Source organism: Mastomys coucha, unplaced genomic scaffold (assembly GCF_008632895.1).
Source record: "Mastomys coucha isolate ucsf_1 unplaced genomic scaffold, UCSF_Mcou_1 pScaffold6, whole genome shotgun sequence".
Classification (NCBI taxonomy): domain Eukaryota; kingdom Metazoa; phylum Chordata; class Mammalia; order Rodentia; family Muridae; genus Mastomys; species Mastomys coucha.
This window is the reverse complement of record NW_022196912.1, coordinates 49,064,462-49,092,158: the sequence shown is the minus strand read 5'-3', so window position 1 is coordinate 49,092,158 and position 27,697 is coordinate 49,064,462. Positions and strand designations below refer to the sequence as shown.

The window sequence follows — 27,697 nt, the reverse complement described above, 5'->3', positions numbered from 1 at the left end:
ACCCCTTTGGGGATCAAACAACCCTTTCACAGGAGATGCATATGAGATATCCTGTATATGTATATCTGATGTTTACATTATGATTCATAGGAGTGGCAAAATTAGGGTTATGAAGTAGCAACATAAAATAAATTTATGTTTGTGAGTCACCACAACATGAGGAACTGTATTAAAGGGTCACAGGATTAGGAAGGTTGAGAACTGCTGCGCTAAACCATCTTTTAATAACCATCCCCTATATCCCCAAAGTCCCTATCCCTAAATGGGCTGGCCTGGGGGTGTTAGCTCCGTGGTGGTAAACCTGGGCTACCCTTGCTTCCAGAAGAGCGGCTCTCAAAGCCTTTTCAGAGCAGGCTGAGGAAACTGAGGCCCTGCCTCCTCCACCCCGCCCTGAGCCCCCATCTGGTAGGCCTAGAGTTGTAGAGAGCTGTCATCAGCAGCTCTCCCAGTCCGAGGAGATAGCCCAGATTGGGAACTGGAGCAAAGTCCAAGGAAAGAGACAGCTATTCTTGGGCCATTCACACCTCCCAGTTTCCCTACGGTTCACACTTTTGTGGGTAACCAGGCACTGATTGAGTACCCCTTTGCCACTGGGTGCGAGGTGCAGTTTTGCTTTAGGAAGGGACAAGCAATATCATCATCTATTAGAACGAGAGGGGTGCTTGACGAGGTGAGGACAATCACCTGGGAGCTGGATGCTCAGGCTGCCACTCCCGGTGGTACCTGGCATCACTTAACCAGCTTGGGGTTTTAGGCTCATCCTGAGGGGATTCCAACAGATCAGATCAAACTGCTTAGCAACAGAACTCTTTAATGAAGTAGGCCTCATATAAAACCTCAAGATAGGAAACAGACAAAAGAAATGGGGGGAACCCAGAACTCTTTTGTGCCTTGGTTTACCCAGCTGTTAAGTGGCGGCCATTTTTTGCCCCCTGTGCTGGGTTGTTGTGAGGACTAAGGGAAGTAATTACTGTAAAGTGCTTAGCATAGGGACTAGCAAAGTCCTACCAAGAACTCTTGGAGCCTACAGGGAACCCGGGAAAAGGAGCCATGCTTGTGTTACCTGTCTGAGCCACCTGGCCAAGCAAGGGCGCTGCCCAGCTCCCCCTACCCCCCAGAGCCGATGAAGGCAGTGCCATGAGCTCCCTTACCTGCCGAGAGGAGGTGCTGTTAACGGGATCGGGCACCGGAGCAAGAAGGCTGGGTGGGTTCTTTTTGTGAACGCTATTCATACCAGGCATTTTAGTGATCTTACAGGCTTTGCTACTGGGACTTGAATTCTTACGCTTTTTTCCTTCTGATTTGTCAAAAGAGAGGGGCAGAGAAGACACAGCATTGTGTGAGGCCAGAGAGAGGTCCCCTGCATGGAGTGCAAGGGAGGGCACGGAGAGGGGACAGGAGCCACTGCTGCCACCCACAGCGCCCACCTGTCTCACTATGTCCATGGGGCTGCTGGGCAGTGAGGTCCGTCCTGAGGGCTCCAGCTTGGCACTGAGTGGGCTTACCCCATTATTTGAGTTGTGCAGAGACAGACTGTTATAGGGAGGGGCTGCCTGATAGGAGTTCAAAGCGGAACTGGCATTCAGAACGCAGTTCTTTTTGTGGGGCCCTGACAATGGAGACGAGAGGGAAGCCTGCAAGGATAAGGAGGAGGAGGAAGTCGAGGACTGCGGCTTCCTCTTTTTGTTACTTGGAGATTCATCGCTACGAGCGGACAGGTCTTTCACTTTTGAGGATTTGCTGGTTTTGGTTTTGGATGGCTTGTGGGATGGGGAAGGAATGACAGCTGGTATCGGGGACACGGCGGATGGGGCCTTGAAGGTTGAGTCCATGATGCTGAGGGTTGCAGCCACATGGGGGAAAGCTGTGGTGTGGGACATGAGGACGCGTGGGTCCGGCGATGCCACAAAAGCTGCGTCTGAGAGCATGGCGGATGTCATTATGTAAGAAGAGGTGAGTCTCGAGCTGATGGGAGCTGAAGGAAGATACACAGCACTGGGGTTGCTGAAAGGCTGCAAAACGGATGCTGGAACGGGGGTGGTGATGTGGGCTGCTGGCGAGGGCATGGGGCTATCTGCCGCAGGAGGGATCTTCCTAAACACGAGAGAAGAGCCAGAGAGAAACAGTGAGACATCGGGTTGGCATCGCCTGGGAGGCCGGGTGAGCTTTGATCGGCAGGGCTACAGAGGACACCCAGCAGGACCAGACGATGGAGGATGATGAGCTGAAGGATGGCCCTTCCCTACGCTGTCCACTAAAGCAACGCCAGCATCTGTCTGAGCACTTTCAGAGCCTGTTCTCCACACTTAGCTGCCGGAGACTGGCTCGTTTGGGTTCGTGAGTAAAAGGCAAATGCTGTCAAGACTAGAACTATCCTGAGCAGTCTCCCCCACCTCACACGCCTTTGGCAGCCATGTTGATGAAGGAAAAGTCCTGGGCCACCTGGACAGGCCCCCCTCTGCCTACTGTGACCTCTTTCATTCCCGTTTCCTCCACACTGCTTTTGGCTGGACCCATTTTGGAAAAGGCCTTTCCCCCACTCATCAGCATCCCCTTGCCACTGGTACCCAATGCCTCTGGCTACTCCAGAGAGAGAGGCGATTCCATTTTAGCTCATGGCGACTGGATCGTGGTGTCCATGGGAAGTCAGGAGCTTGGAAAATGATAATATCAAGTTGCCCATACTTAGGGCAACTTGTATTTTTTCCCCCTTCTCTTTCTCATTGTACTTCAGGGGTGGTTGGCATGAGGCTGCCCTTCCACAAGTCTTCTTCTTCCTGGGCTGGGGAAAGGTGAGCGCCCTGGACACTTGTGTATCCGGAGGGGACCAGGAGGGGCAGGATATGAGCAGAAGAACAGCATGGGAACAGGGGAGAGATGAGAAAGCCACTGTTTTCTTGTTCGGCTTTCTCAAAACTGGCATCAGGGTCGGGGGTGGCGCTGCCTGGGGGGAAGTCGTTGGAGCCAATCCCAGCATCAGGTAAGGTGTCATCATTAAGGCTTTTGCACACTTGGTCTTGAACCTGTGGTCTTCCTGCCTCAGCCTTCTGAGTGTGGGATTATAGGCATGTGAAAACACCTAGCCATAAGACCCTTCTGCCTTGGGTTGGAAATGACTCCCGCTTCCATCTTAGACTCAAGCTGCTGCAACCCTCGGGACCTGGAATGGTAGGGGGAGGGGTCCCCGGGGTCTGGTACAGCAGTTCTGGGATCACACCCTGCTCCTGATTTTGTAAGAAAGAAGTGACCTTAGGAGCAAGAGAATGCTTTTAAGTTCGTTCTTAGTTTCTGTAGCGCTCTCTGCGCGTCCCCCAGTGTCTGTTTTCAGGAGCTTTCCTTCTCCGAAGCAGCAGAAGCAGCACCGGGAGGCAAGCTTGAGGCACAGGGAAGAGCGGGGGCTTCCACAGCCCCTTCTCCTCTGCCAGCCACTTCCGGGCTGACAGCTGATCTGATCTCTGATGGGGGGGAACCCTCTCCTAGCGTTCCCTTCTAAAGATCACCTGTCTGCCGCTTGTAGGAGAGCCTGTGACCTCTACGTCTAGGGTGGAACCCAGCGGCATCCTTGAGTACAGAGGCACAGTGTCTTTGAAACTGACAGACCAAGGAGATCAACTACAAGAGAAGAGCGTTGCCAACCCCACGGCAGCCATGATGGCATCTGAGAATCCCCTTCCTCTCAAGCCCATGGTACACCAACGCTCCCGTCGGCCCTATAAACAAGATGCTGCACAGATATTTTCGGCCATGGATGAATGAGTGCATGAACAGATGGATGAATGGAGAAGTGGATGGGAAAGCAGGTGACTTAGCAGCAACACAACTGTATTGTCAGGGACTATGCATGCTGGGCAGGGGTTCCCACAGGGAGCAAACCATGGAGGTCAGCACATATCCTTAGAACTGTCTGGCCCTGCATACGGCTTTCCTGACAGGGCCAGGGCACGTTCTGCGAGGCACTAGCAATTTTCTTGCTGTCTTTCTTCCCCCGATGGTGGGAGGGCAGGTGCCCCTGATCCCTGGCTAATGTTCTTACCACCTAAATTCAGAGAAACAGACACAGTGGTAGAGGTTTGACCATGACTTGTAATAAGGGTAATTTACAAGTACCAGCCAATTAATTTACTTAAGGGGATGGGGCTTCAGTTGGGGACCTTGAATGAGACACATCTTACTGTCCAGTTTACATTTTTCTCATAAACAGTATAAATACTTCAAATTGTACAGACAGGCAGAATTGAAGTCCTGAATCTTACTTGGCTCCTGCCCAAGACTGGAATGGTTGCTACTTCTGGTTTACTTTCCTCTTCTCTTTAACCCTCAGTGGTAAAGGAGAAGTGGGGGAGAAGAGCTGTCCCTGCAAGCCTTTCCCCTCCATGCTAAAGAGTTTCAGTGTTTCCTAGGTGCCCAACGGCAGCGGTTTTCACCTTTGCTAAGCTGCCTGACTTAGACTTTGCATGTGGCCTACAGGAAGTCCCATATAAAAGCCCAGAGATGTGATCAAGTTCCTGACAGCTCCCATCCTCCCCTGCCAGCTGGCGTGGAGATCCAGATGCTGACCTGGCTGAAAGAGAATACTGTGTTGGCGTCTCCTGATGCAGAGTTAAATGCTTGTTAAAGAAAAAAGAGTCTTGGCCGTTCCTTTTCTTCCTAATGTCTTCCATGACCCCATCGGCTGCCATCCCTCCAGGTTCGGGCCCTTCAGGGCCTGGAGTTTGGGCAGCGAGGTTGAGAGGGCAGCGGGGCGCTACGCTCTCCAGAGTTGACACCCAGGCAGCCCCAATGTTGCTCAGTGACAGCAGATTGGTTAGGCAAGTCCTGAACAGAGGGGAGGGACCTGATGCCCTGTGGCTCGGGCTTCTGTGCCTGAGGAGGAAAGGAATATGGAGCTTGAGCTGACAGAGCACCAGCGAGCAAAATACAGATCAACACATTCCTTCCACGTGCCAGGGACGAACACTTCTATAACACAGGAGATCAGAGAGCTGGGAGAATCACCAGGGTTAGCTGCCATGTTTGGAAGTCAAGGCAGAGGTCTAGGCTACCAAATAACCAAGAACGACATAACCCCTAAGCAGGGCTTTCTAAGATTCTAAATGCAATACAAACAGGAATTAATGATGCCTGGAGACCAGCAGGGCAGGCACTCACCTAGGAGGACATTATAAGCTTCTCTTGTGGCTCTTTCCTAGTTAATATACCAGCATCTGCATATTAATATAATATATCAGCATCCTGGGTCCCCTATGAGTGCTTAACAGAAACAATGGTAACCCAGGTCTATGTGTGCAAAGGGGCTAATAAGACAGAGCCGCCTGGGGAGAAGAGCAGGCTGTAGGTTCTGTTGCCTCTGTTTCTCAGGATGCCCTGTGACCTCTCCTGGGCCTCACTGGACAGGCTGAGGGTCTCAACTGTTACTGAGATCCAGGATGGCATGATCCATCCTTTCACTGGTGTACACACTCCAGGTCCCTTAGAAGGAGTGTGGGGTGGAGACAATCAAAGGTTGGTGAAATGGCTAAAAGGCAACTTCTTATGTGTCGTGGATGAGAGGGTTCAAGCCTCCTATTCCTTCCCAAGAGCATTCTAGGTTTCTCCCCTTTCTGTACGTCCCCTATAAAATGTAAGTGTGTTGGGAAGTGTTGGAGAACAAACAATGGATCATAAGCTGGAGTTTAGAGGAGAGAGAGAGGAGACGTGAGGAGAGGGCCCTAGGGAGATGGGGAGGGCCAAAGACAAACTTAGCCAACTTCACAACAGTGCTCAAAATCTGCCCTATTGACAACTGTACATAGTTTTTAATGAGGACAGCAACTAGGTAGAAATTTGTGATAATCATTATGAAAGTTTTACCATTGTTCCTGAACCATTAGCACCACAAACAGAAGCACATTCTTAACATCTTTTAGACAATCTGAATAGTGATTTAAAAAAAAAAAAGCTCTATAATCCTTTTGAATAAACTTGATTTTACCTTAACATCTTTTTCATTTGGTTTAGAAGATTACCACAACCCCCACCCCCCACCCCAAAGAAGACAAAACAAACAATCCATTATAGGCGTTTCCAAAATACTATTAATCAGAGCTGACATTTCAGAGTCAATCAGGCATCCTGACTTCAGGCTCATTTTGGTCTATGGCAAGCCAAGTGCTGGGGCTTGGCTACAAGGTTAGGGCTTAGGCAATGGGGAGGCAGCTCTCCTCTTAGATCGAAAAGAAACTGTTGCTCACTTACTTCCACATCTGTGAATTCAAGTGTTTTTCTACCATGGAGTTCAGTGCGAAGCGAAATCGATCCCATCTTCTATCAAACACATAGTATCCTCGTCCCATGAGGCGACTCCCAAATGAGCAGAACTATGAGGGAGGAGAAAAAAACATTTTAATTTTGATTACAGGTTAATAAGCTACACAGAGAAAAATAACATTTGCATAAAAACACACAGGGGTACCATTTTACTCAAAAGAAAAGAAGCAACTGGTACTGAGGCCAAAAATATTTCTGTGATGTTGTAGTTTGAGTTCTGGATTCCCAGCAGAAGCTCACATTTAAGCTAGTGATTGTGCCACTCAGTTTTCTGTGGCATGGAAGGCCACACTCTTTACTTCTGGGATGGAGCCAATGGTTTAGGATAGAAAACAAGAGAGCAGAGGCACCCAGGGGCCCTTTGCAGATCCACCTGTTCATCACACTTCCCATTATCTCTAGGAACTTGGGCTTCCCTGCCTCCATTCTAGGGGTGAAAAGGCTTGTTCTTCCATGTCAGTCTCAATGGCATCTGCACACTTTTTCTTTCTTAAAGATTTCTATCCGTGTGAGAGTATAAGATCCCTCAAACTGGAGTTACAGACAGTTGGGAGCTGCCATGTAGGTGTTGGGAATTGAACCTGGGTCCTCTGGGAGAGCAGCCAGTGTTCTTAATGGCTGGCATCTCTCCAACCCCTAAAACACTTTTTTGTTTGATTGTGTTTTGTTTTGTTTTCCCAAGACAGGGTCTCACTATGTATTTATCCTGGAACTCACTATGAAGACCAAGCTGGCCTTGAACTCATGAAGATCTACCTGCCTCTGCCAGAACTGCATGCTACATTTGCTCTCCTAAGATGCCCAGGAACACATCATAACTCTGAGCTCTCACCCAGTCCCCTCTGCCTGCTGTTCCCCTCTTTGGCAACTATGATTGTATTCTTTGATGCTCTGAAGGTTTGTATATGTTTGGCCCAGGGCATGACACCATTATTAGGAGGTGTGGCTTTAAGACACTCATCCTAGCTGCCTGGAAGCCAGTTTTCTCCCAGCAGCCTTCAGATGAAGATGTAGAGCTCTCAGCTCCTCCTGTACCATGCCTGCCTGGAAGCTGTCATGCTCCCACCTTGATGATTATGGACTGAACCTCTAAACCTGTAAGCCAGCTCCAATTAAATTGTTGTCCTTATAACAGTCGCCTTGGTCATGGTGTCTGTTCACAGCAATGAAACCCTAACTAAAACAGATGCCTGATTTATAATTCTCGTTGCTAATGGCCTCATCTGGCTGCTCCTCCCACTGTGAATACTGATGGCACATCTACTATACATTGTCTGAAATCTGCTGCCTGCCTCTTCTTCCTCCTTCCCTTCTCTCCTCTAAAACGTTCAGCCCCACCTTTCCCTTCCACAGCCCAATCACAGACTCTAGCCTTTATTGCACTAGGTTCACCTGGAATCACCTGAGTACACGATTCACAACTCTCGTTGGGGGCAGCCCCTCTTCAAGAAGCAGAATTAGCATCAAAATATAAACAGCCCCAAGGCAATCCACAGCAGAAATCACTTCGACTCATTATATATACGCAATTACATATGTGATGGCTATCCATGTTTAAAGTGTAGGGACTTGGTTCTCTTTCTCCTCAGTATAAGAATCATAGAGATTAGGAATTTTAAAAGGGGGATTAAGATTTAGGGAGCCTTAGCAGAACAAGGATGAGTTTAAAACCACATAGTGGGACCATCTTTAGAAAAACCAAAAAACCAACAAACAAAAAACCCCACAAATTTTGTTTTAAAAGTGAACTAAATCGTTCCACAGAAATGTTTAAAATAAACCACTGAATTTAAAACTTATGGCTGAAACATTCAGGCATTTAATAAACACTGGTTGTATATGGGGCAACTAGAGGCTAGTAGACAGAAATTGCAAGAAGAAACCTCCGAGAAGGTGACATTTGGTGGGTCTAGAGCTCAGGAAAATCTGCAAATGGCTCTATAATTCAAATGGCACTTTCTGCCCGCCCTCCCACCCCCAAGCCTCCAGCAGTTCCCTGGCTGCCAGCCTGGGCTCAGTGCTGGATTGGCACCCATTCCGCAAAGGCATCCTGGAGGAGCCTTTGGAACCACTCAAAAGAGGAACTGCAGGGTCTTCTTCTCTTTGTTAAAACCCTGCCACCCACAAAATTTGATACCACAAACTACTTACTACAGCACATTCTTACTGACCAAGGAAGAAAACATACATGGCAACTCTGCAGTACAGAAGCTGGTCTCCACCTCTCTGTGGGAGCTGACCCTGGTGTAACTATCACTTCCTTTACCATCCCAACTACTAAGGGCACATTGAGTGGTGGTTTATTACACACACACACACACACACACACACACACATATACATATATATGTGTGTGTGTATATATATCCCTTCCATATATATTTAATGTGTTGATCAGTTGATCATGTGGGAAAAAAAGGACAAAGCAAAGAAACAAACTTATAATTTTTCCATTTTGATCAGCAAAACGCTAAGGGCCTATAATGCCCTGGGAATGTGGCTCATCTCCTATAGCAGTTTGCCATGCGGACAGAATTCTTGATGCTCCCAGATCCCAGCCTTTTGGGAGAGGCCAGGATATCTTTCAGACTTGGGAGCTTTGGTTCTGGCCACCAGCCTAAGACCGCTTGGGTTTGAGGCCAGAGAGCCAGGGAAGCTGGCACTGTGTGCCCTAGGCAGAGCTGCAGATACTCACTGTGGCAGACCCTGCTGCCACTGTCCTCTGCAGTGTTCTGCCTTACTTGGCCCTGGCTTCTCTTTGCTAACATGGCCACACTTTTGTCTTGATATGGAGCATGCAGCAGTTACAGAAAAGATGTGTCTCTTCCCAGACCTCAGAATGAGGCACACCTGAGTCACCACACTCCTTTTTCTCTCTGCCACCTGCCAGCGTAGCGGTAGACATGCTGCAGCAGCACTGTACTACACACATGGAGACCTCCATCTGGGTTTCATGGGAAGCTCTTCCTTTGTAAATGAAGAAAGTGTGTCATCTTGGAAGACCCTGTCCTTTCTGTGTGTCCCCCTTCTTCTCTGTTTAGAATGGCACCGGGTGCTGATGTGACCCAGGAGCTGTGGTCAATGTGTTAAAATGTGAACAGCAAAGATGGGAACGGATGTGTAGAGAATGGACCAAGGCTGCAAGTGCACCTGCCTCTAGACTTCTTGCCATGTAAGATAACGAAATGTTCCTGGGTGAGTACAGAGGCACTGGGTTTTCTACAACTGCACACAAAATCGCGGCAGCTGGCCCATCCCCTCACTACTTCAGTACTGGCAAAGTCACAGGTTACAGATGAGCCACAGGTCACCATCATCTCCAGAAACGGGAAGTGGCACACATGTGGAGGAAGAAGGACCAATCTTGTCTTCCAGCAGGACTGAGTTCACTTGCAAAGCTTTTGAAGTCTACAGTCAGTCTAAGCTAAACCTGAAGGCTCAGGCTGGCACCAGAACAAAGCACCATGGGGGCCATATAACCAGGGACACAGCATTGTCTTCTGTAACTCTCACACCAGCCCCTTTCTCTCTCAGAGGACAAATGTGAACAGGCTTCCAACTGATGCCTTTGGTTTTCCCTTATGATGTTAATGACCAGCTCAACTGTTAAAGTCATTCCCTCAAACAACTCTCATTGACCAATCATGGTGATGTGAAACATCATCCCTATCCCAGGCTCTGTTGCCATACGGTCGCACTAACAATAGTCAGACATAGAGCCATGGGGAGAATGACAAAACCTGGATGCCTGCCTTGCTGCTAAGACACCTTCTTGAGCAGGTGCATCTGGCTAACCCTGGACCAGAGGCTCTGTTTTCAGATGTGCAAGGTCAGAAAGCTGGTTCCCAAGAGCACTTATGTAGACACCATTTCTCAAGCATTCTTAAGGGATTATATACAGCCAGTGGGAAACCCCTTCATTTCATTCCATGATGTTCAAGCACACCGCTTATGCCATTTCACCTTTGGGAAAGCCTTCTAATGAGGCTACTCTAGAACCCTTTCCTTAGGAAATCAGGCCTCTGTTGCCATCACCAATGGGGCCTTCAAAGCAACATGGGACATGGCATGGAAGGGACAGAGGCGGCCTACCGCAAGAGGTCTGGGGTGGTGCGTGGAGAACTGACAGTCTAACTTCTCGGATTCATCGGGTCCGTCCATCTCCCCTTCATCACTGGACAGTCGGCTGGCAAGGTCGCCTCCAGCTGGGGGTAGAGGGGGTTCTGGAGTGTAGCCGCTGTGGTTTGAAGATGTACTGCTGCTTATGCTATTTGCAGATGATGGTCTAAGGGTGAGAGGGGAGAACACAGAGAACAAGTTGTCTTAAGGAAGTCAGATCCACCTGTTTCATGCCACCGAACAGCAGCCCTGCCACGTCAGGGAGGACGAGCCAATGGCTACTTTCTGAAGAGAAAGCATTAAGCTGGAGGGTTGATAGCTCTCTGCGGGGGACCCACTACCTTTAGTAGTACAGTGCTCTCTGGCTTGCTGCCTCTGGAGTACAATGCAAGCCCATGGGAAAACCCCTAGTGTGAGCAAGGAGACTGTGGCATGTGAACTTACCCAGTCTAGTGTCTGTCTTCTGGGAGTTCATCTACAAACACTCATCCAAGATCAAGTGTTACCAACATTTTGGTTTATGTCTTTTCAGACTGCCTTAGTGTGCATACATGAGTTAAAAACCAACCAAACAAAAAACCACAATTTGAGAATGTATCTCATTCATCTCAGGCCTTGAACTCACTAAGGAGTCAAGGATGACCTTGAACTTCTGAGTCTCTTGTCTTTCCCCCAGAGTATCTGAGGTCATAGTTGTGCGACACTCTGCCCAGTCAATGCAGTGCTGGGGCTAAAGTCTGAGGCTTTGAACACAATTAGGCAAGCACTCTACTCCCGAGTCACACTCTACTCCCAGCCATGGAAACAGATTTATTATTATTATTATTTTATTTTATATGTAAGAGAAACTTGTCTGCATGTATATCTGTTCATCAGTTGTGCCTCTGGGTGTCTGAGGGGCCAAAAAGATAAACCAGGATCCTGATCTTATAGACAGTTGTAAGCTGCCATGTGACTGCTGTTTCTAAATTTTCTAAAAGGCTCTTGAGCAGTAGTTCAGCCATCATGGCAAATCCTTCTTGTCCTGCAGGAAAAAGGTAACCTGGATTTTGTTAACTGTATCTTGGTTATACAGGAAAACTGATTTTTGTTTGTTTGTCTGTTTTGTTTTGCTTTGTTTTACAAGACAGGGTCTCTATGTAGCCCTGGTTGGCCTAGAATTCTTTATGTAGACCAAGCTGGCTTCAGACACACAGAGATCTGCCTGCATTAATCCAGAGTGCCTGGATTAAAGACATGTACCACTTAGCCTGGCAAAATGCAAGACATGTAACGTAGGCTGGACTTGAACTCAAGATCTTACTTGCCTACACCTTTTCAGCAAATTCCACTGGCAAGTGCCACAACAACCAGCTATTTTCACTTTTGTAAGAAGTCTTTACAAGTGAAAAGTCATAGGCAAAAGACACTAACAAGAATATATTACAAATAAAATTGTAACATTAATATAACAACTGTTAAAATTAGGTTAGGTAGGTATTCATTATATATCACTGCTTTTCAGCATGTAGGGAATTTTCAAGACAAACATTGACAATATTCCCATATGTGTAAGAAAGAAACTGAAGAAGTCCTGTTTTCTTGTTTTCATTTTTTCCTTGTTTTACAGATATACATTACAGTATAGGGTCTCATGTAGCCCAGGCTGGCCTTGAATTTACTGTGTCATGGAGGATGGCCACTATTGTTCTCTTGCTACCTCCCAAGTGATGGGAGACCAGGCATGGGCCACCACATGCTGCTGATATATGTACATCCTGTTAGTTAATCAAGTTAGCTAAAAAATTAACATATCCGTCATTTCTTAAGAGTTACATTTCTACCACCAACTAGGAGTCGAACTCAGGGCTTTATGCCAGCTAGACAAGTGTTCTACCACTAGCTGGAACTCCTTCTTTTCCAGTTTTCTTTTGGGACATTATCTTATCGAGTTACTCAGGGATGGCCTTGAACTCACTTTTGAGCAGCACAGTTGCCCCCCCCCCATTTTTTTCTTTTTCACAGTGACCCTTAGATCTGTAACACGGTCTTATCAATTAGAGTTGCCTTTGGGCATTGTGCCCCCATAACTTACTCTGGACTTGGACCTGTCCTGGCTCCTGTCATTCCTCTCCACCCCTCAGATGGTCACTAATACTCGAGTCTCTTCTTTCCCTTGCCTTCCTTTTCCTCTCCCTCCCCTCCTTTCTCATTTTTTATCAGAGGTGGGGAGCTTACCATAGGGTCTTGCTATGCAGCTCAGGCTAGCCTCACAATACTCCTGCTTCACTCTCCCACTGCTGGAATTACAGGACCACACTACTGTGTTCGGCTTCTGCCTTCTATTTGAGTTGAACTTTTTAAGAGTCAACATAAAAGTAGGATCATATAGGATTTTTGGACTTGTTTTTAGTTAATAGAACCCTCTCAACATTTATTCATGTTGCTGAAAATGGCTAGACTGCCATCTTTTTGTGGCTGAGTAATTATGTTACATGTAATAAACCTTCTTTTGGTTTTGTTTTAAATTTTTTTTTAAGACAGGGTCACATGTAGATCAGGATGGTTTCAAACTCACTGTGTAGCTGAGGGTGACCCTGAATGCCTATTTCTCCCGCCTCTGCCTTCAATACCTTCTAAGTGCTAGGATGACAGGCAAGTACCGACAATGCCCCTACCCCCAACAATGGGCTTCTCTCTTCGCTATGAAGCCCAGGCTATCCTTGAAGTCAATAGTTTCTCGCTCCAGCCTTTCAAGTGCTGGAATTAGAGTATGCACAGACATACCCGGCCCCAAATTTCTTTATGTATTCACCTATAAGCCGACACTGAGCTTGTGTTCATGTCTGTGCTATAGTAGATAAGGATGCAGTAAATACCAAACTTTAAAGACTGTCCATGAAGTGAGATATAAGAATCACACTTAACCATTAGCTTTCTTCCCCAATTTCCACAACAAAGATACTTAAGGGATTTTTTTTTTAAAGGGGAATAGAATCAAAGAATATTGAGCAGCAGAAAAATGATGATAGTCACCCCATACCCATGTGGGCTCTTTTTAATTGTGTTTATTAATGATTGGCTTAGAAAGGGGTATGCACGCACACACACACACATGCGCGCGCGCGCACACACACACACACGACACAGGAAATTTCTGTCACATGTGTGTGATGGGTTGAGCAGAGTGAATATAAGAAATATCTCTCATTTCAACTGAATTTTTTTTTTCGAGACAGGGTTTCTCTGTGTAGCCCTGGCTGGCCTGAAACTCACTCTGTAGACCAGGCTCGCCTCGAACTCAGAAATCCACCTGCCTCCCAAGTGTTGGGATTAAAGGCATGCGCCACCACCGCCCAGCTCAACTGAATTTTTCTATCAGCTTAAAACTGCTTTAAAATATGAAGGATGTTTAAGAGAACTGGTGAAGAACGCGCGTGGAAAGTGGTCTCGGCTTCATCTGGACCATGAAGTTGGACGCACTGAGGTGGCTGTGGCCATCTTGCTATTGCACTCAGAGGATGAAGCCCCAGGGACTCCAAAGAGGGTAAAAATTTCAAACAAAATGCAAAGAGGGCCACTGAGATGCACAGTGTCACACAGCACTTGCTGTGGTGACCTGGGTTCAAAATCCAAAAGTCATGTAAAGGTGCAGAGAGAGAACAGATTCCATAGGATTGTCCTCTGACTTCTACATAGGACTCACATACCCCCAACACACACACACACACACTCACACACACACACACACACACACACACACACACACACACACACACGCACAGGCACGTGCATGTGCACTTGGTTGGGGGAGGGACAGGAATGCAGCAGAGCAATGCCTTGCCTGATGTCTGGGAACTGGCTCCCCTCACCTGTGGACTCCTTGTCACATTTGGTAAGAATCCTCATGACTGAAGCTTCAATAGTTCAAGGTTCTGCTATTCGCACCTGAAGAACTTGAACGGATACATGTATGAACAGATTTCCGCATAGCTTTAGAAGACAATGGGCCTGGAGAAGTGCTGACTAGTGGGAAAGGAGCTGACTTGCTGTGAAATGTCTGGGAAGCTAGGGGCCTGATCTACTGAGGGCTACAAACTGTGGATGAGTCCACGGCAGGAGGATCAGCAGTTCAAGGCAAGCCTGGGCTACAAGAAAGACAAAAGGAAGGAAGGAAGGAAGGGAGGGAGGAAGGGAGGGAGGGGGGAGGGAGGGACAAAGGAAGGGAGGGAGAGAAGAAGGGAGGGAAGGAGAGAGGGAGATAGCTACTTAGATGAGAACTAGACATAGCTGAGCAACAGTTGGCCTCCATACAGGTCATCTCTACATCTTTACCACTTCACACCACCAAATAATACCGCACCTGACAGGACACTGTTCCCATCTCAGTCAATCTTCTAGGGAGAAACACAGGTTTTCTTGTAAGAGAAAATGAACTGGAGCAGTGTAGATACAGGCTTCCAAGCCTTTACTCCTGACTTTCCAAGTCAGGGAGTAGACGTAAAGCACAGGTTGCAAACAGGACCAAGGGATTGTCTTTAAGGAGGAATGCCAGATACCTAAGCTGCCCATGAGATCAAGCAGCATTCTTTTATGAAGAAACTGCCCAGCTGCAAGGAATCTTCCAGACTTTAGGGCCTTGTAACCAGATGGATGCTCTTTTGGGTCTCCACATGGAGACTTCCAGCCAACTTGCTGGGACCTATCTTCCGGCTATTCATGGTCAGCAATTACCTGGCATTTCTACAGCAGCCTCAACATGAAGCTGACTAGCAAGCACAAAAGACAATGACACACAAGTGGGAAAAACCCCAAATGAGCAAGAACCATGAGGGAAAGCAGAAAAGCTAAAAACCCATCTTCACATCTACAAGAATGCTATTACACTGTTTGACATAAGGCTTGGTGGTACAACAGAGATCTGAAAGGCCCTGGGTTGTTCTCCAGCACAAACAATTCCCAAAAAAAGAGTTGTATTACTTCAGAGAAATTAATGTCTTATAAAATAAACAACTGGATAAAACTAATGAGATAAACCAGGCATGTCGGCACAGGCTCACAATCCCAACTACCAGGAGGCATAGGCAGGACAATTTTGAGTTTAAGGCTTATAGTGAGACCCTGTAGTGATTTGAATAAGAATGGCTCCCATAAGTTCTTATGTGTGAATGCTTAGTCACCAGGCAGTGGCACTATTTGAAAGAATTAGAAGGATTAGGAGGTGTGGCCCCGTTGGAGTAGGTGTGGCCTTGTTGCTGGAAGTCTGTCACTGGGAGTGGACCTTGAGGTTTCAAAAGCTCATGCCAATCACAGAATCTCTCTTGGCCTATTGTTAAGGATATAGCTCTCAGCTACTTCTCCAGCACCACACTTACATGCCACTATGCTCAGTGATATGATGGCAATGGACTAAACCTCTGGAACTGTAAATGAGCCCCTAATTAAGTGCTTTCTTTTATGAGTTGCCTTGGACATGGTGTCTCTTCACAGCAATAGAATGAAGTGACTAAAATAGACCCCCCATTTTTTAACTTTTTGGTTTTTTTGAAACCTGGTCTCTCTCTATATCCCTGGCTGTTCTAGAACTCACTATGTATACCGAGTTGGCTTCAAACTCACTGAGACCCTGCCTCCTGTGTTCTGGGATTAAAGGTGTGTGCTACCACACCTGCTGAGACCCCCATCTTCAATAAATAAAAGGCTGAGGGGAGGCCTCAGTGATTACAAATGTTTGTTATGCTGTGGATCTTGATCCACTAACTGGGTGGCCTTGATTGGCCTCAGTGGGAGAAGATGCGCTTACTTCTGCAGTGACTTGGTATGTGAGGGGAGAGGAGGTCATACCTAGGGTGGGGGCCCCCCTTCTCAGAGGAGAAGGGGAGGGGATCTGTGTGAGGGGTTACCAGGAGGAGGTGGGATGTACAGTGAATAAGTAAATGAAAGAAAGAAAGAAAGAAAAAGGAATACATTCATACAAAACAAGAGAGAATGTTTGCTGTGATAGTATGAGGACTTGGGCATGGACCCAGCACTCCTGTAAAAGCGGGGTGTGATCCTGTGCACATCTGCAACCCCAGCACCAGCAATGATGCAGACAGGATAATCACCAGGGATTACTGGCTGCCAGTCTTGTAGAAGACCGAGAGCTCCGGGTTCAGTAAGGGATCTGAAGAGCTCCTTTTCTCAAAGGAACAGAAAGCAATAGAGGAGGTCACTAAAGTACTGGCCTCCAAGTGCTCACACACACATGTACACCCCCAACACACCCACAACACACACACAAACACACCATCAACCAAAAGAAGTAAACTAAAAAGCAATCTTATACAAAGTAGAACAAGACATTTAAAGAAGAAACTTATTAAATTAAAAGATCAGAGAAAAATGCCCAGCATTCCACTAAGAAGAAGCCAAAGAAAAGAAAATACAGACAACACTGGGGAGAAATGTATCTAAATTACAACAGGAAACCATGTGAGTACAGGACAGGATAGGACAGGACAGGCATTTTCATATTGTTTAGATCTACCAAGTATCCACTTCACTGAAGAGAAAAAGAGCTACACCAAAGGAGAAGTCTGTTCCCTGTGGCATGATGGTGCACTTGAAAAGCTGAGGCAGGAGAATCTCAAGGTCAAAGCCAGCCAGGTCTATCCAGTGAGACTCAGTTTCTAATATGTGAAGATAATAAAAATTAAAAACATTGGAGACATCCCTGAAAACTTTTAGGGCCCATGCTTTGGAGGTAAAAGCTTGTCTGGGAGTCAGGATGTCAGGTGTCATGGTAGAGACTCCTCGTGCTGAGAGTCACGGCAAAGTGTCTTCAAAATTCTGCAAGGAAATTATTTCCAATCCAGTTGTATACTCACAGAGATCATCAATTCCGCATTAAGGTAGAATGAAAGCCTGCTTGCTGGGTGAGGACTCTAAAACTGATCTCCCATGAACCTCTTCACAGGCAGCTACTGAAGGAACTACTCCATCAAAGCAAAGAAGCAAGGCAGAGAAGGGAACATACCGGGCAGGAGCCAGGAAACAGGCACAGTGAAATGCGCTCCACTGGCTGGAGCTACTGCTGCTGCTGCTGCTGCTGCTGTTGCTGACTTTTCAGGCACCATTTGATTTTTGAACTGTGAACCCATATAACTTTGATAAAAATGAAGTTTAATTAAAGAACAGATGGTTGAAACATTCAATAGTAAGTCCTAGTTGCCAGATAAAAGAAGGGAGGAGGTGGGCGGAGGAAATTCCTAGGAAGGAAAGCTGAGTAAGACCCTGAATAGGCAAAACGAGGTCTGAACACAGAAACGAGATGGTCTGTAGAAGCGTATGATATAAATGCCTTTTTCCCCTTTGTTTTTGTTGTTGTTGTTGTTGTTGTTTGTTTGTTTTTTGAGATAGGGTCTCTCTACATATTCCCTGGAACTTACTATTTATGGATCAGGCTGGTCCCTGCCTCTGCCTCTTGAGTGCTGGGATGAAAGGCATGAATCACCATACCCAACCAAGAATTATAATTTTGAGACCTAAATTAAATAGTGATTTTGAGGCTAACTTGGACTATATAGCAAGATCTTGTCTTTTCCCCCATCATAACAAAAATAAACAAACAAATGAAGTTGGAGAGATAGCTCTGCAATAAATAGGATCTAAATTCAGTTCCCAGGACCCACATTGGACAGACCACAACTCACTCTCTCTCTCTCTCTCTCTCTCTCTCTCTCTCTCTCTCACACACACACACACACACATACACACACACACACACACACACACCATAAAATAAAAACAAATAAAAACAAATCTTAAACAACAAACAAACACAAGAAGGTAAAGAGACCTGTCTGTCTGTTGACTTCAAAGTCTGCAGACCTAGAGGGCACAAATGCAGAAGTCAGGGACAGCAAGACTATGTAATGTGCCCAGAAGGTTCTCCCAGTGTTCTCCACACATATCCCTGTCCTCAGCCAGCAACTTAGGACCATCTATCTGCCTGTCTCCGCATCACCCCTTGTGGTGTAAGAGCCATTGGGATTGGCCAGTTTATACTCTGGCTCAGATGTGTGAGGTCTATAACCCAGGACAACACTCACATTTTATTGGCACTGGCTTTTACAGGCTATCTCTCCTTCTTCTCACTAGGAGCTAGAGTGTGGCCTGTCACAACCCAGATGGTCTCTTTGCTCTCCTCTCCTTTTCAATTGAGTTTAGATGCATTTGACTGGGCTAGGACCCATAATCCTTGGTCTCTTTGGGGGCAAGAAATGTGTTCCCTTAGGGTAGAGGGCAAAGAAATGGAGTCAATGGTTGTGTGTTATAATTTGAATGTAGACTGTTTCCCAAAGGCTCATACCCTGCAAGTTTGGTTCCCAGGGTGGTGTTTTTGAAGTAGTGGAACCTTCGGATTGTAGTACAAGGAAAGTAACCAGGTTTTGAGGGCTCCAACTTTCATATATAAGAGGGAGCCTGACCTTTCTCTGGTCTCGTTTCCTTGTTTATACATGTTGTGGTGGTTGAATATGCTTGGCCCATGGGAACTAGCACTATTAGGAGGTGTGGGCTTGTTGGAATAGGTGTAGCCCTGTTGGAGGAAGTGTGTTAGTGTGCAGGTGGGCTCAAGTAAGGACACTACGTCAGCTACAGCAGCTGCAATTAGAGTTACTATTTGATTTAACTTTCGATAGCCAATTGTCATTCTCCACGATCCATCTGTCTTCTGCACTGGTCAGAAAGAAGACTCAAAGGGAGATGTCATGGAAACTACACTTGTGCATCTTTCAGGTCCTTGATTGGGGCACTAATTTCTGCAATCGCTCCAGGGATATGATACTGCTTTTGATTCACTATTTTCTTTGGCAGAAGTAACTCTAAAGCCTTCCATTTAGCTTTTCCAACCATAACAGCCCCTACTTCCGGCACCAATTTCTGTCTTAATTAAGGTTTGTTTGCTGTAAAGAGACTCTGTGACCAAGGCAACTCTTATAAAGGCAAACATTTAATTGTGGCTGACTTAGGTCTCAGAGGTTCCGTCCATTATCATCATGGTGGGAAACATGGCATCGTGCAGGCAGACTTGGTGCTAGAGAAGCCAAGAGTTCTAGGTTCTTACAATCCACAGGCAGACAGGAGACTGTCTTCCATGGGAAGCCAGGAGGGGACTCTCTTCTGCAATGGGAGAAGCTTGAGCACTAAGAAACCACAAAGCCCACCTACACGGTGGCACACTTCCTCCAACAAGGCCATACCTCCCAATAGTGCCACTTACCATGGGCCAAACATAGTCAAACCACCACACGTGTTCTGTCTGCAGACAGCACTTTGCCCTTCTGCTGCTCCACTGTGTATAACACAGCCAGAGAGATGCTATGTGAGGCTGGCGCCATGCTGCTGGCACTTCCTAGCCACTAGAATTATGAGCCTGATAAACCTCTTTTCTTTATACATTGTCCAGTGTCAGATAAATTTTTAGAGCAAAACAAAATGACCATGATTAAGGGTATTTGCATACGTGCATCACATGTGTACCTGTTGCTCTCAGGAGCCAGACAGAGAGTCAAATTGTCTGGAACTGGAGTTATAGGTCATGAGCTGCCAGCTGGGTGCTGAAAACTGAACCAGGGTCCTCTGCAAGAGCAGTTAGTGTTAGGTGTGGTAGCATTTACCCTTAACCCCAGCATCTGGGAGGCATACTCTGTGAGTTTGAGGCCAGCCTGATCTACACAGTGAGTTCTAGCATAGCCAGGGCTCTGGAGAGAGAGAGAGAGAGAGAGAGAGGAGAGACAGAGACAGAGAGACAGAGAGACACAGAGACAGAGAGAGAGAGAGGGAGGGAGGGAGGAAGGGAGGGAGGGAGGGAGGGAGGGAGAAACCCTATCTAAAAAAAGCAAGAAAGAGCAGGAAGTGGTCTAAGTCTCTAAGTAGTCTCTCTGGTCCCATCACTAAATGGCTAGACAATCTGAGTCTGGAGGGAATCTGAGCCATGGATAAGCTTATCTAGTTAGAAAGCATGGAGGTGAGGATTCTACTTCCAACTCTGTTGCAGCTCTTCTTATCTAATTTAAGGTATAACTCTCTCATGGTATAACCCAGGCTAGTGTTAAGACTCTTGATATCCCAATTATCGAGAGCATAGGTGTATGCTACCAAGCCCAACTTAAGTTACGACTTTCAATCTCCAGAGCCAAGTTTCTTTGTTAACAATCCTTGACAAGAATGGGCTGGACTTTTTGTTTTTAGTTTTTGTTTTTTTTATTTTATTTTATTTTTATTTTGAAGGGGAACCTGGGATAGGAGATACTGTAAATAAAGAAAACATCTAATAAAAAAAAGAATGGGCTAGACTTAAGATCACTGAAAAGATGAACAAAAGATGACTAGCATGTATTATGGCTCTCTATAAAAAAATCATAAAAAGAGTTATAAAAATCCCATTCATGTGTGATGTTAGTTGTTAGTATTGATGGGATATCTATCACATTAATAGGAGTAAGTACATGCTCTTGAAGGTTTTGTGTGATTTTGATGTTACATTTTTAATTTGACTGCACAGGATTTTACTAATCTGTGGACTTTGTTTCTGTTCATTCACTTTGGAAGAGTCCAGCCATGTACTAAAGAGTAATCCCCTTACTAATGTTTGTCATTACGCTTTGTCTCTTTTCTTTATAAAGACAGTCATTTTGAAATGAAGCTTATCCAGGTCTCCTGCTTCCCAAAGAGAACATAAACACCTGGTGTTTCCTACAAGTGGACATTCTCCTAAAAAACCCCACAGCATAAGGAACAAAGCTAAGAAGATCCCTAAAGTCCTCTCTGTCTGCTCTGGCTTTGGCAGCTAGCGCCCCTACTTCTCTGTTAACTCAGACACCACTGATGAAGAAGGGTCCCATCATCTCAAACTTGGGAGAAATGTTTCATGAATGAGCCATCTAAGTTGGCTTCTACGAGACATGCACGGAGTCAGCTCTTAGAAGGTAGAGCTAAAATGATGAGGAGTTCAGCCTCGTCTCTGTAGAGATTTTGAGGCCAGTCTGGATTTCATGAGATCCCTTCTACCCCCCCCCCCCCAAAAAAAAAAGAGCTATCAAACTAATTTTGCTTGGGGAGTCTTTAAGAGACCACTGTGGTCTGGGTGATACCAGCCCCAGGTCCATGTGGCTTCAGGTAGAGGTCAGTCTGCCAGTATCAGGTACTGTGGAAGGATGAGTTGTAGTGAAAAAAAAAAAGTATTCAGTAGCTACAAAGGATTTGAAAGTCATTCTACACAGTCGGCCCTTACCCCTGCCTGCTCTTTTCCAGTCACTCATGGTCAAGTGAGAACTACGAATATTAAGTGGAAAATTAGACACATAGGCAGCTCATATGTTTGAAGTTCTGAGTAGTGTGATGAAATGCTGAGCAGTCCGGCTCTGTCCCTCCAGGATACTAATCACTGTTGTCAATGTATCCAAGTGTTGACCCTATCAGTCCCTTAGTAGCCACTTTCAGACTAACTGCAACAGTATAGCAGTATGTGAAATCTAGTAACCTTTGTTTTATATAATCATGGTCCCAAAGTGCAAGATAAGTAACGATGATTTTTGTTACAATATATTTTTACAACTGTTCTATTTTATTTCATTATTAGTTACTGTGCCCAATTTATAAATTAAATTTTATCATAGGAAACATAGGAGAAAACATAGTATATACATGGGTTGGTTTTATCTGAAGTTTCAATCATTTACAAAGGGTCTTGGAGAATGGTGAGCTAATACTGCTTATACAACTGAAGTCCAGAAGTTTGGAATGGAATTGACTCTAAAAGAAGGGTAACACCTTTGATGGACACCTGGCATTATACACATAATGAGAAGTAATTATAAAATGCTCTTGCAAAGTAAGGGGGTTGCAATGACACAAATGTCTACATCGATGCAAAGGTGTGATGGTGGCCATTAACTGAGGAGCTTACACTAACAGGTAAGGCTAAGCGCCCAAGGCTGAACTTGCCTTTAACTACAGCTTGGTTCCTCAGACTGCAACAGGTAGAAAAATCACGCACAACTGCTACCAAACAGACTTTTGCTCCAAAAGCCAACAACTCCCTCCTCTTTTCTACGGATGGTCCTCTCAAAGCTGGTTTGCTGTTCAAACACAGTGACCCTTTGGGACACATCCATGCGTTAAGAAAAAAAAATCAGATAATACCACTATTTACACTTGCTGAATATTACTATTCCCCATTTTACGCCGAGTATGGACATTTGAGTCTTCTCTTGTTTCTGAACTCTAGATTTTTGGGAAGCAGAGTCAGGTGCATTTTTTCTTCCTCTGTCCTTGCCTGACAACACCTTTCTTGCATCTGGAGCAAGCCCTCCATAACACTTTTGAATGCGTAGAGTTAGTTCTACTCCTGTTACCTGGAAATTGGTCTCCTGCCCACCAAAATAAACATTGGCAGATCTTAAAGTGTTTTTTTAATCCAAACGGATTGTAATTCTTTTTTCCTGTTTTTTTTTTTCTCCTTCCCATTCAGTGCAACTAAATAAAACTCCAGACAGGTGGCTCACCATCAATAGCACCAACGTGCCCTTCATCCTGACCATAGGGAAGTGGTGAAAATAAGTCGTAAGAAGGTGTGACAAGTGGCAAGAGGTCCCTGGGAGCTTGTTAAGCTATTCTAACTACTTATCTATCCAGGCTTCCCCTTTCTGCCCCAGGAGTCTTCAAACAACATAAAAACGCAGGCAGCCTGGAAGTTGCCTGGTGGTTGAAGTGCCAATCTTCCAGCGTTTATTTCTAGCCCACTCTGGCTCTGTAAAAACACACAGTCTGATAAAAAAGGTCTTCTAGGAAGGCTGCCGACTACACCATGTGGCAGGCATTGCTGAGCCCCTTAGGCGCAGGATCGTATTTAAACTTCACGGAGCTAGGAGGTTGGGGTAAAATATCAAAGAACTGGCAGGCCACACGCAAAACAGCTTGCTAGGAAGAGAGGGCCTGGACTCGGGGCTTGGGCTGCTTCAAGGCCCTTGCTGACTTACCTGGGAAGTACAGAGTTGAGTGGCCTGGATTTAGGTGGGGATGCTACTTTCGGCTCTGCCACCGTGCCCCCGGAAGATCCTTGCGGAGCATCAGGCGAGGGTCCAGGCGGGTTGGGAGGTATCTCCCTAGCGGAAGTCAGAAGATGCTCTTTCACTTCTTTCTCCCGCGACTTGGCTTTGTGCTCCGCCAGGAGGAGGTCAAATTGCTTTTTCCGGCCTGGGACTGCTCTCCGATGGCTCAGCGAGTGTGTCTAAGGAGAAGAGACATGAGAAGCACAGCCTCTTTGATCACCACATACACCTGCTTCCTCACGGCCTGCATTTCCGAAATTGCAACCATGGGCATTTAAAGGTGCTTGAAAAAGTCAACTTCAAGGCAACAGCTCCTGTTCTGAGGCTGGGAAGAGGCAGAGACCGCTCGAACGCAACCATGCCCTACACTCCAGGTGTTAAGAAGCCAAGGCTTCCTCCAGACAAATGGCATGAGAGAGCTTCTGCGCAGAACCCAGGACAGCCTAGGATGAAAGTCACCCGCGAGGGAAAGCTAAAGTCAATCCAGGTGTGGGTAGGAGGCTCCAGTGGGCCCTTGCATTCAGGGCCACCAGGCAGAGAGGGCCAGAGCCTGGATCCCCAGAGGCACTAGAAGGACAGGAGGAAACCCGGGACTTGAGGCTACCCAGTAGCGGAGGCCTGGGGTCCGCCTGGTCACCCCGAGTGGCTAGATCAGAGAGCAGTATTTCATCCACCCCTCCGGGCTGCCTTTCTGGGCGCTGCCGCCGCCGCCGCCGCCGTTCCTGCATACATTAAAACGTAGCAGGCTTTAGAACCGCCTGTGAGTGCCTATAAATACAATTTACTGTCTGGCCTCCCAAGTAACACGGGAAGCCTAGGGTGTTTTTTTTTTTCTCTCTCTCTCTCTCTTCCCCTTAAAAAGCCAGCCAGATTGAGGCAGGCACTATGCTACCGTGGGCAGAGACGAAAGCCATTTCCCTTACAAAGAACAGCTGGAGGTCATGTCGAGGCTCCACACCCTGCCGTGAGCAGAGAGTGGCATGCAAACATTTCGACAAAGGCCCCAGCAAGAGCAGGAAATATTTTTTTATGGAAAGAGAAATACCTTGCAGGTGAGGGATCTTGTGCAAGGTTTCTTTGTCTCGGGATCCAATACTCCACAGTGTTTATTTGGGTCAAATTCTCTCTCTGGTTTAAGAAACAAACAAAAAATGTAAGAAAAAAAGGAGACTAAATAGGATTTGGCATTAAGACTACATTTTAAAAAAAAATGCACATATCCACCAACAAGTGTGACATTGTCAGGCAATCTTTTTTTTTTCTTTTTCTCTTCCCCCAACCAGCTGCTAAAATGTTTCGAGAACCACTCGGGGAAAATGGTGGTCCACTCTGAACTCAGACTTTCTGAGACTGATACAGGGCAGCACAAGGAACAGGGTGAGAGCAGGGGGCAGGAAGGTTGGACCGTGCTGTTTGCAAATACTTTATTTTACTTAAAATAGTCCCACAGGTCCTTGGTGCTCTGGCATGGTGGCTGCAGAGCAGAGACTGCCACCCTAGACCTGCTTGTGATGTTCGAAGACTCTCCTTAGCAGGCTGCTCAGAGAATCCATGCATGTCTCCAGTCCCACCTCTGCCTTCCTGGTTTATCTATTTAAGTGGGAACATTTTCACCAACTTGTCAGGGTGGCCTTTCCCATGCTTTACAAAGCCCTTGGTGAAGGCTTTCCACAAAGCCTCATAGATAAGTCATTTCCCTGAACTGGAATTGGCAGTGCCTCTGGCAGGGGCAGGAGAAAGTGTGGCTGTGGGGGTCTGAACTTGAAGGCACAAGGAACACAGGCTGCTAACCCCCTTATACCTCGCTTTGCTTGTCGCCCCGGTCCAGATGCTGCACCGGAGGATAAGACAGGACATGCTGGCCTGAGAGGTGAAGGATGACTGAGGGAGGGCTTTCCCCATGCCCTTCATACTGCCTGGCGTGTTGACTGCTTCCATGGAAGTGACTGCTAATTGTTCTTCCGGTGCCTCCTGCCTCTTCATCTCTTTGGGGATTACTAAAAATGCTTACCACACCTGCAAGATGTGGGAATGCGTGGCAACCTTTCAAGGACCCTCAGGCTTTCGGAAAATCTGTGCTGTCTCTGGTAGGCACCGGCAAACACCTGAGTCCTGTAGAGCAGGGATTCCCACGGCTCTGGGTGGGCAATGTTTAATGGTGGAGAGGGAGTGATTTGGAAGGGTGCCAGGTCTCTAGAAATGTGAGGTGTCTGTAAGGGCCTCGATGGCAGCAAACTGAAGAGAGTTCCTTGGCCAGAAACTGTCAGCACTTGCTGGTGTAAACTTGAAGCATAATAAATAAACGCTCTACTTTCAAGTCTAGGGGATCAGGAGGATGTTGCAATGGAAGCTGGGATGCTGTGTACAAGCTGTCTCCCGCCCTAGGGCCATCAAAATGCCTCCCTTCCTTCCTCTGTAGAAAGCTCTATCCAGCAGGCAGTGAGTGGGTGCCAGGCCCCCGGCAGCCTGTGGTTGGAGGTCTTCCACTTTGGTCTACCAGAGTCAGGCCTGTGCCCAGACACACACCAACACCTCAGGTTGGAACTGAATGGGGTTTTGACTAGGGACAGGAGTTGGCTGTTGAATGTGTGAGGGAGAAACTAGCAAAGAGCCCATCAAGACAAGATAACCCACAAAACACAAAAGTCGTCCCCCCCCACCACCACCACTTCGATAAGGGTACAGGCTAGAAGAAGCCAAAGTAGTATTACTGTTTCAATAAGAGACCCATAGCCTCTGGACACAGCATAGGCCGACCCCACCCCACCCGCACACACTAGGATGAACACTCCAGTTGAGAAGACTGGCTAGCAATGCAGGACTTGGCCCATAAGGTGAAGTCTCATCAGGTTCACCCTTTACCGTTATTGTGGGTGAACAGGCCTTGGAGAGAGGTGTAGGGCTGTTTCATTTGAATGCTTTTGGGTAGGCCCAAGTACTTTTAAAACATATTATGGTGTGGGCAGAAGCTATGAAACTCATAGCTTCTGGTCACTTGGAGAAAGCAGAACAAGCCAGGTTTAGTTCAACAACAGACCCGAGACAAACATCCTCCTTTTAAGACAGCAACTGTCACCTCTGAGTGGCCATGTGTCTGTTCAGGGGGCCGAGCAGGGACCTGAGAGACCTCCCCACATCCCCATCTGCTATGCTGGTCCCAATGGGAATTCCTGACTATAGGAGAGAAGTCAGCCCCAGGCCCAACTGCAGAATCAACCCAGAAAGCCAGGAGGCCGAAGGGCAGAGGCTACAGTTCCCCGTATGGCACAGTCGATGACTGGACTGTTCTAGCCAGCATGCCATGAGCTATCAGCTATCCCACGGACAAGTCCTCTTTCACAGCAGTGTATGGCCACTAGGCTCACAAGACCCTCGGAGTCTAAAACTGTTGGTTGGTACAGAAAGCCTCTTGTTTCCTGGACTTCTGGATAGCTTCAGACAAATTCAAAACTTAGCCCGGGGACCTTATCTGCATTTGGACTGAGAGCACCATCTCCCTGGTACTTTCAGGTGCTGGTCCTGCTTGCAGCTACACTCCGAGCCGCTGTTCAAACCAAACAGCTGTTTCCCTCTACGAGCACATCCCTGGTTACAGATGGGACTCAGTTGTTGTCTTACCATGAGCCAGACTCAAACCACAGTGACACATACCTGAAAGTCTCCGGTAAGGCTTGTTGCTGTTTTTGGTGCCATTTGGGTGCTTCTTGTCTATGGTGGCTGACAGAATCCCCTTGCCATTTAAAATCTTCTCTGGTGAAGGTGGCACTGCCTTGGACATCAAGGTGGGCTTAATTAAAGGTGGGGTGGAGACGGCAGAGGAGGAGGAAGAGGCTGCCGTAGTGGTTGTAGAGTTCATTTTGACATTGGCACCATCTGCCTTCACTAGGTTAGGAATTTTCTCTAAACTGACTACGGGAACTGGAACGCTGAAAAATAAAGGAACACACATGCACCGCTGCCTTCTTTGATAGGTCTGGTCCACCGAGGAGCTACACCCGCTTATCGTTATCACAACACTTCCTTATCACTTATTTATGCTCCTCCTGTAAGCGAGCAGCGTGATTCCCCGTTTTGATGGGAGGGAGATCTGTGCCCAGTAAAGGACCAACAGGGGGTGAGGGGCTGGCACGGTGCCCAGGGTGGATAAGAGCAGACTGATTACCTCCCAGGCTGGCTGTCCCCATGGATCCTCTGAT

The 27,697-nt window shown here is 46.8% G+C and overlaps 1 protein-coding gene across 21 annotated transcripts in view; it reads right to left on the bottom strand.

Moving 5' to 3' along the window:
* Atxn7l1 (ataxin 7 like 1) overlaps positions 1 to 27,697 on the bottom strand; it is a 226,933-nt gene that overhangs the window by 6,674 nt on the left and 192,562 nt on the right. For 12 of the 21 annotated variants that reach the window (XM_031355670.1, XM_031355672.1, XM_031355681.1 and 9 more), the window contains 7 exons: positions 27,153 to 27,427; positions 24,547 to 24,629; positions 23,430 to 23,680; positions 10,399 to 10,591; positions 6,235 to 6,356; positions 4,558 to 4,863; positions 794 to 2,094 (listed from right to left, as the gene is read on the bottom strand). In XM_031355670.1, the coding sequence (XP_031211530.1) occupies positions 1,005 to 2,094; positions 4,558 to 4,863; positions 6,235 to 6,356; positions 10,399 to 10,591; positions 23,430 to 23,680; positions 24,547 to 24,629; positions 27,153 to 27,427 (2,320 nt within the window). In that variant the 3' untranslated portion in view covers positions 794 to 1,004. Of the gene's footprint in view, positions 1 to 793; positions 2,095 to 4,557; positions 4,864 to 6,234; positions 6,357 to 10,398; positions 10,592 to 23,429; positions 23,681 to 24,546; positions 24,630 to 27,152; positions 27,428 to 27,697 lie in introns of those variants that run through there. The other 9 variants (XM_031355676.1, XM_031355678.1, XM_031355691.1 and 6 more) reach the window with 3 other exon arrangements.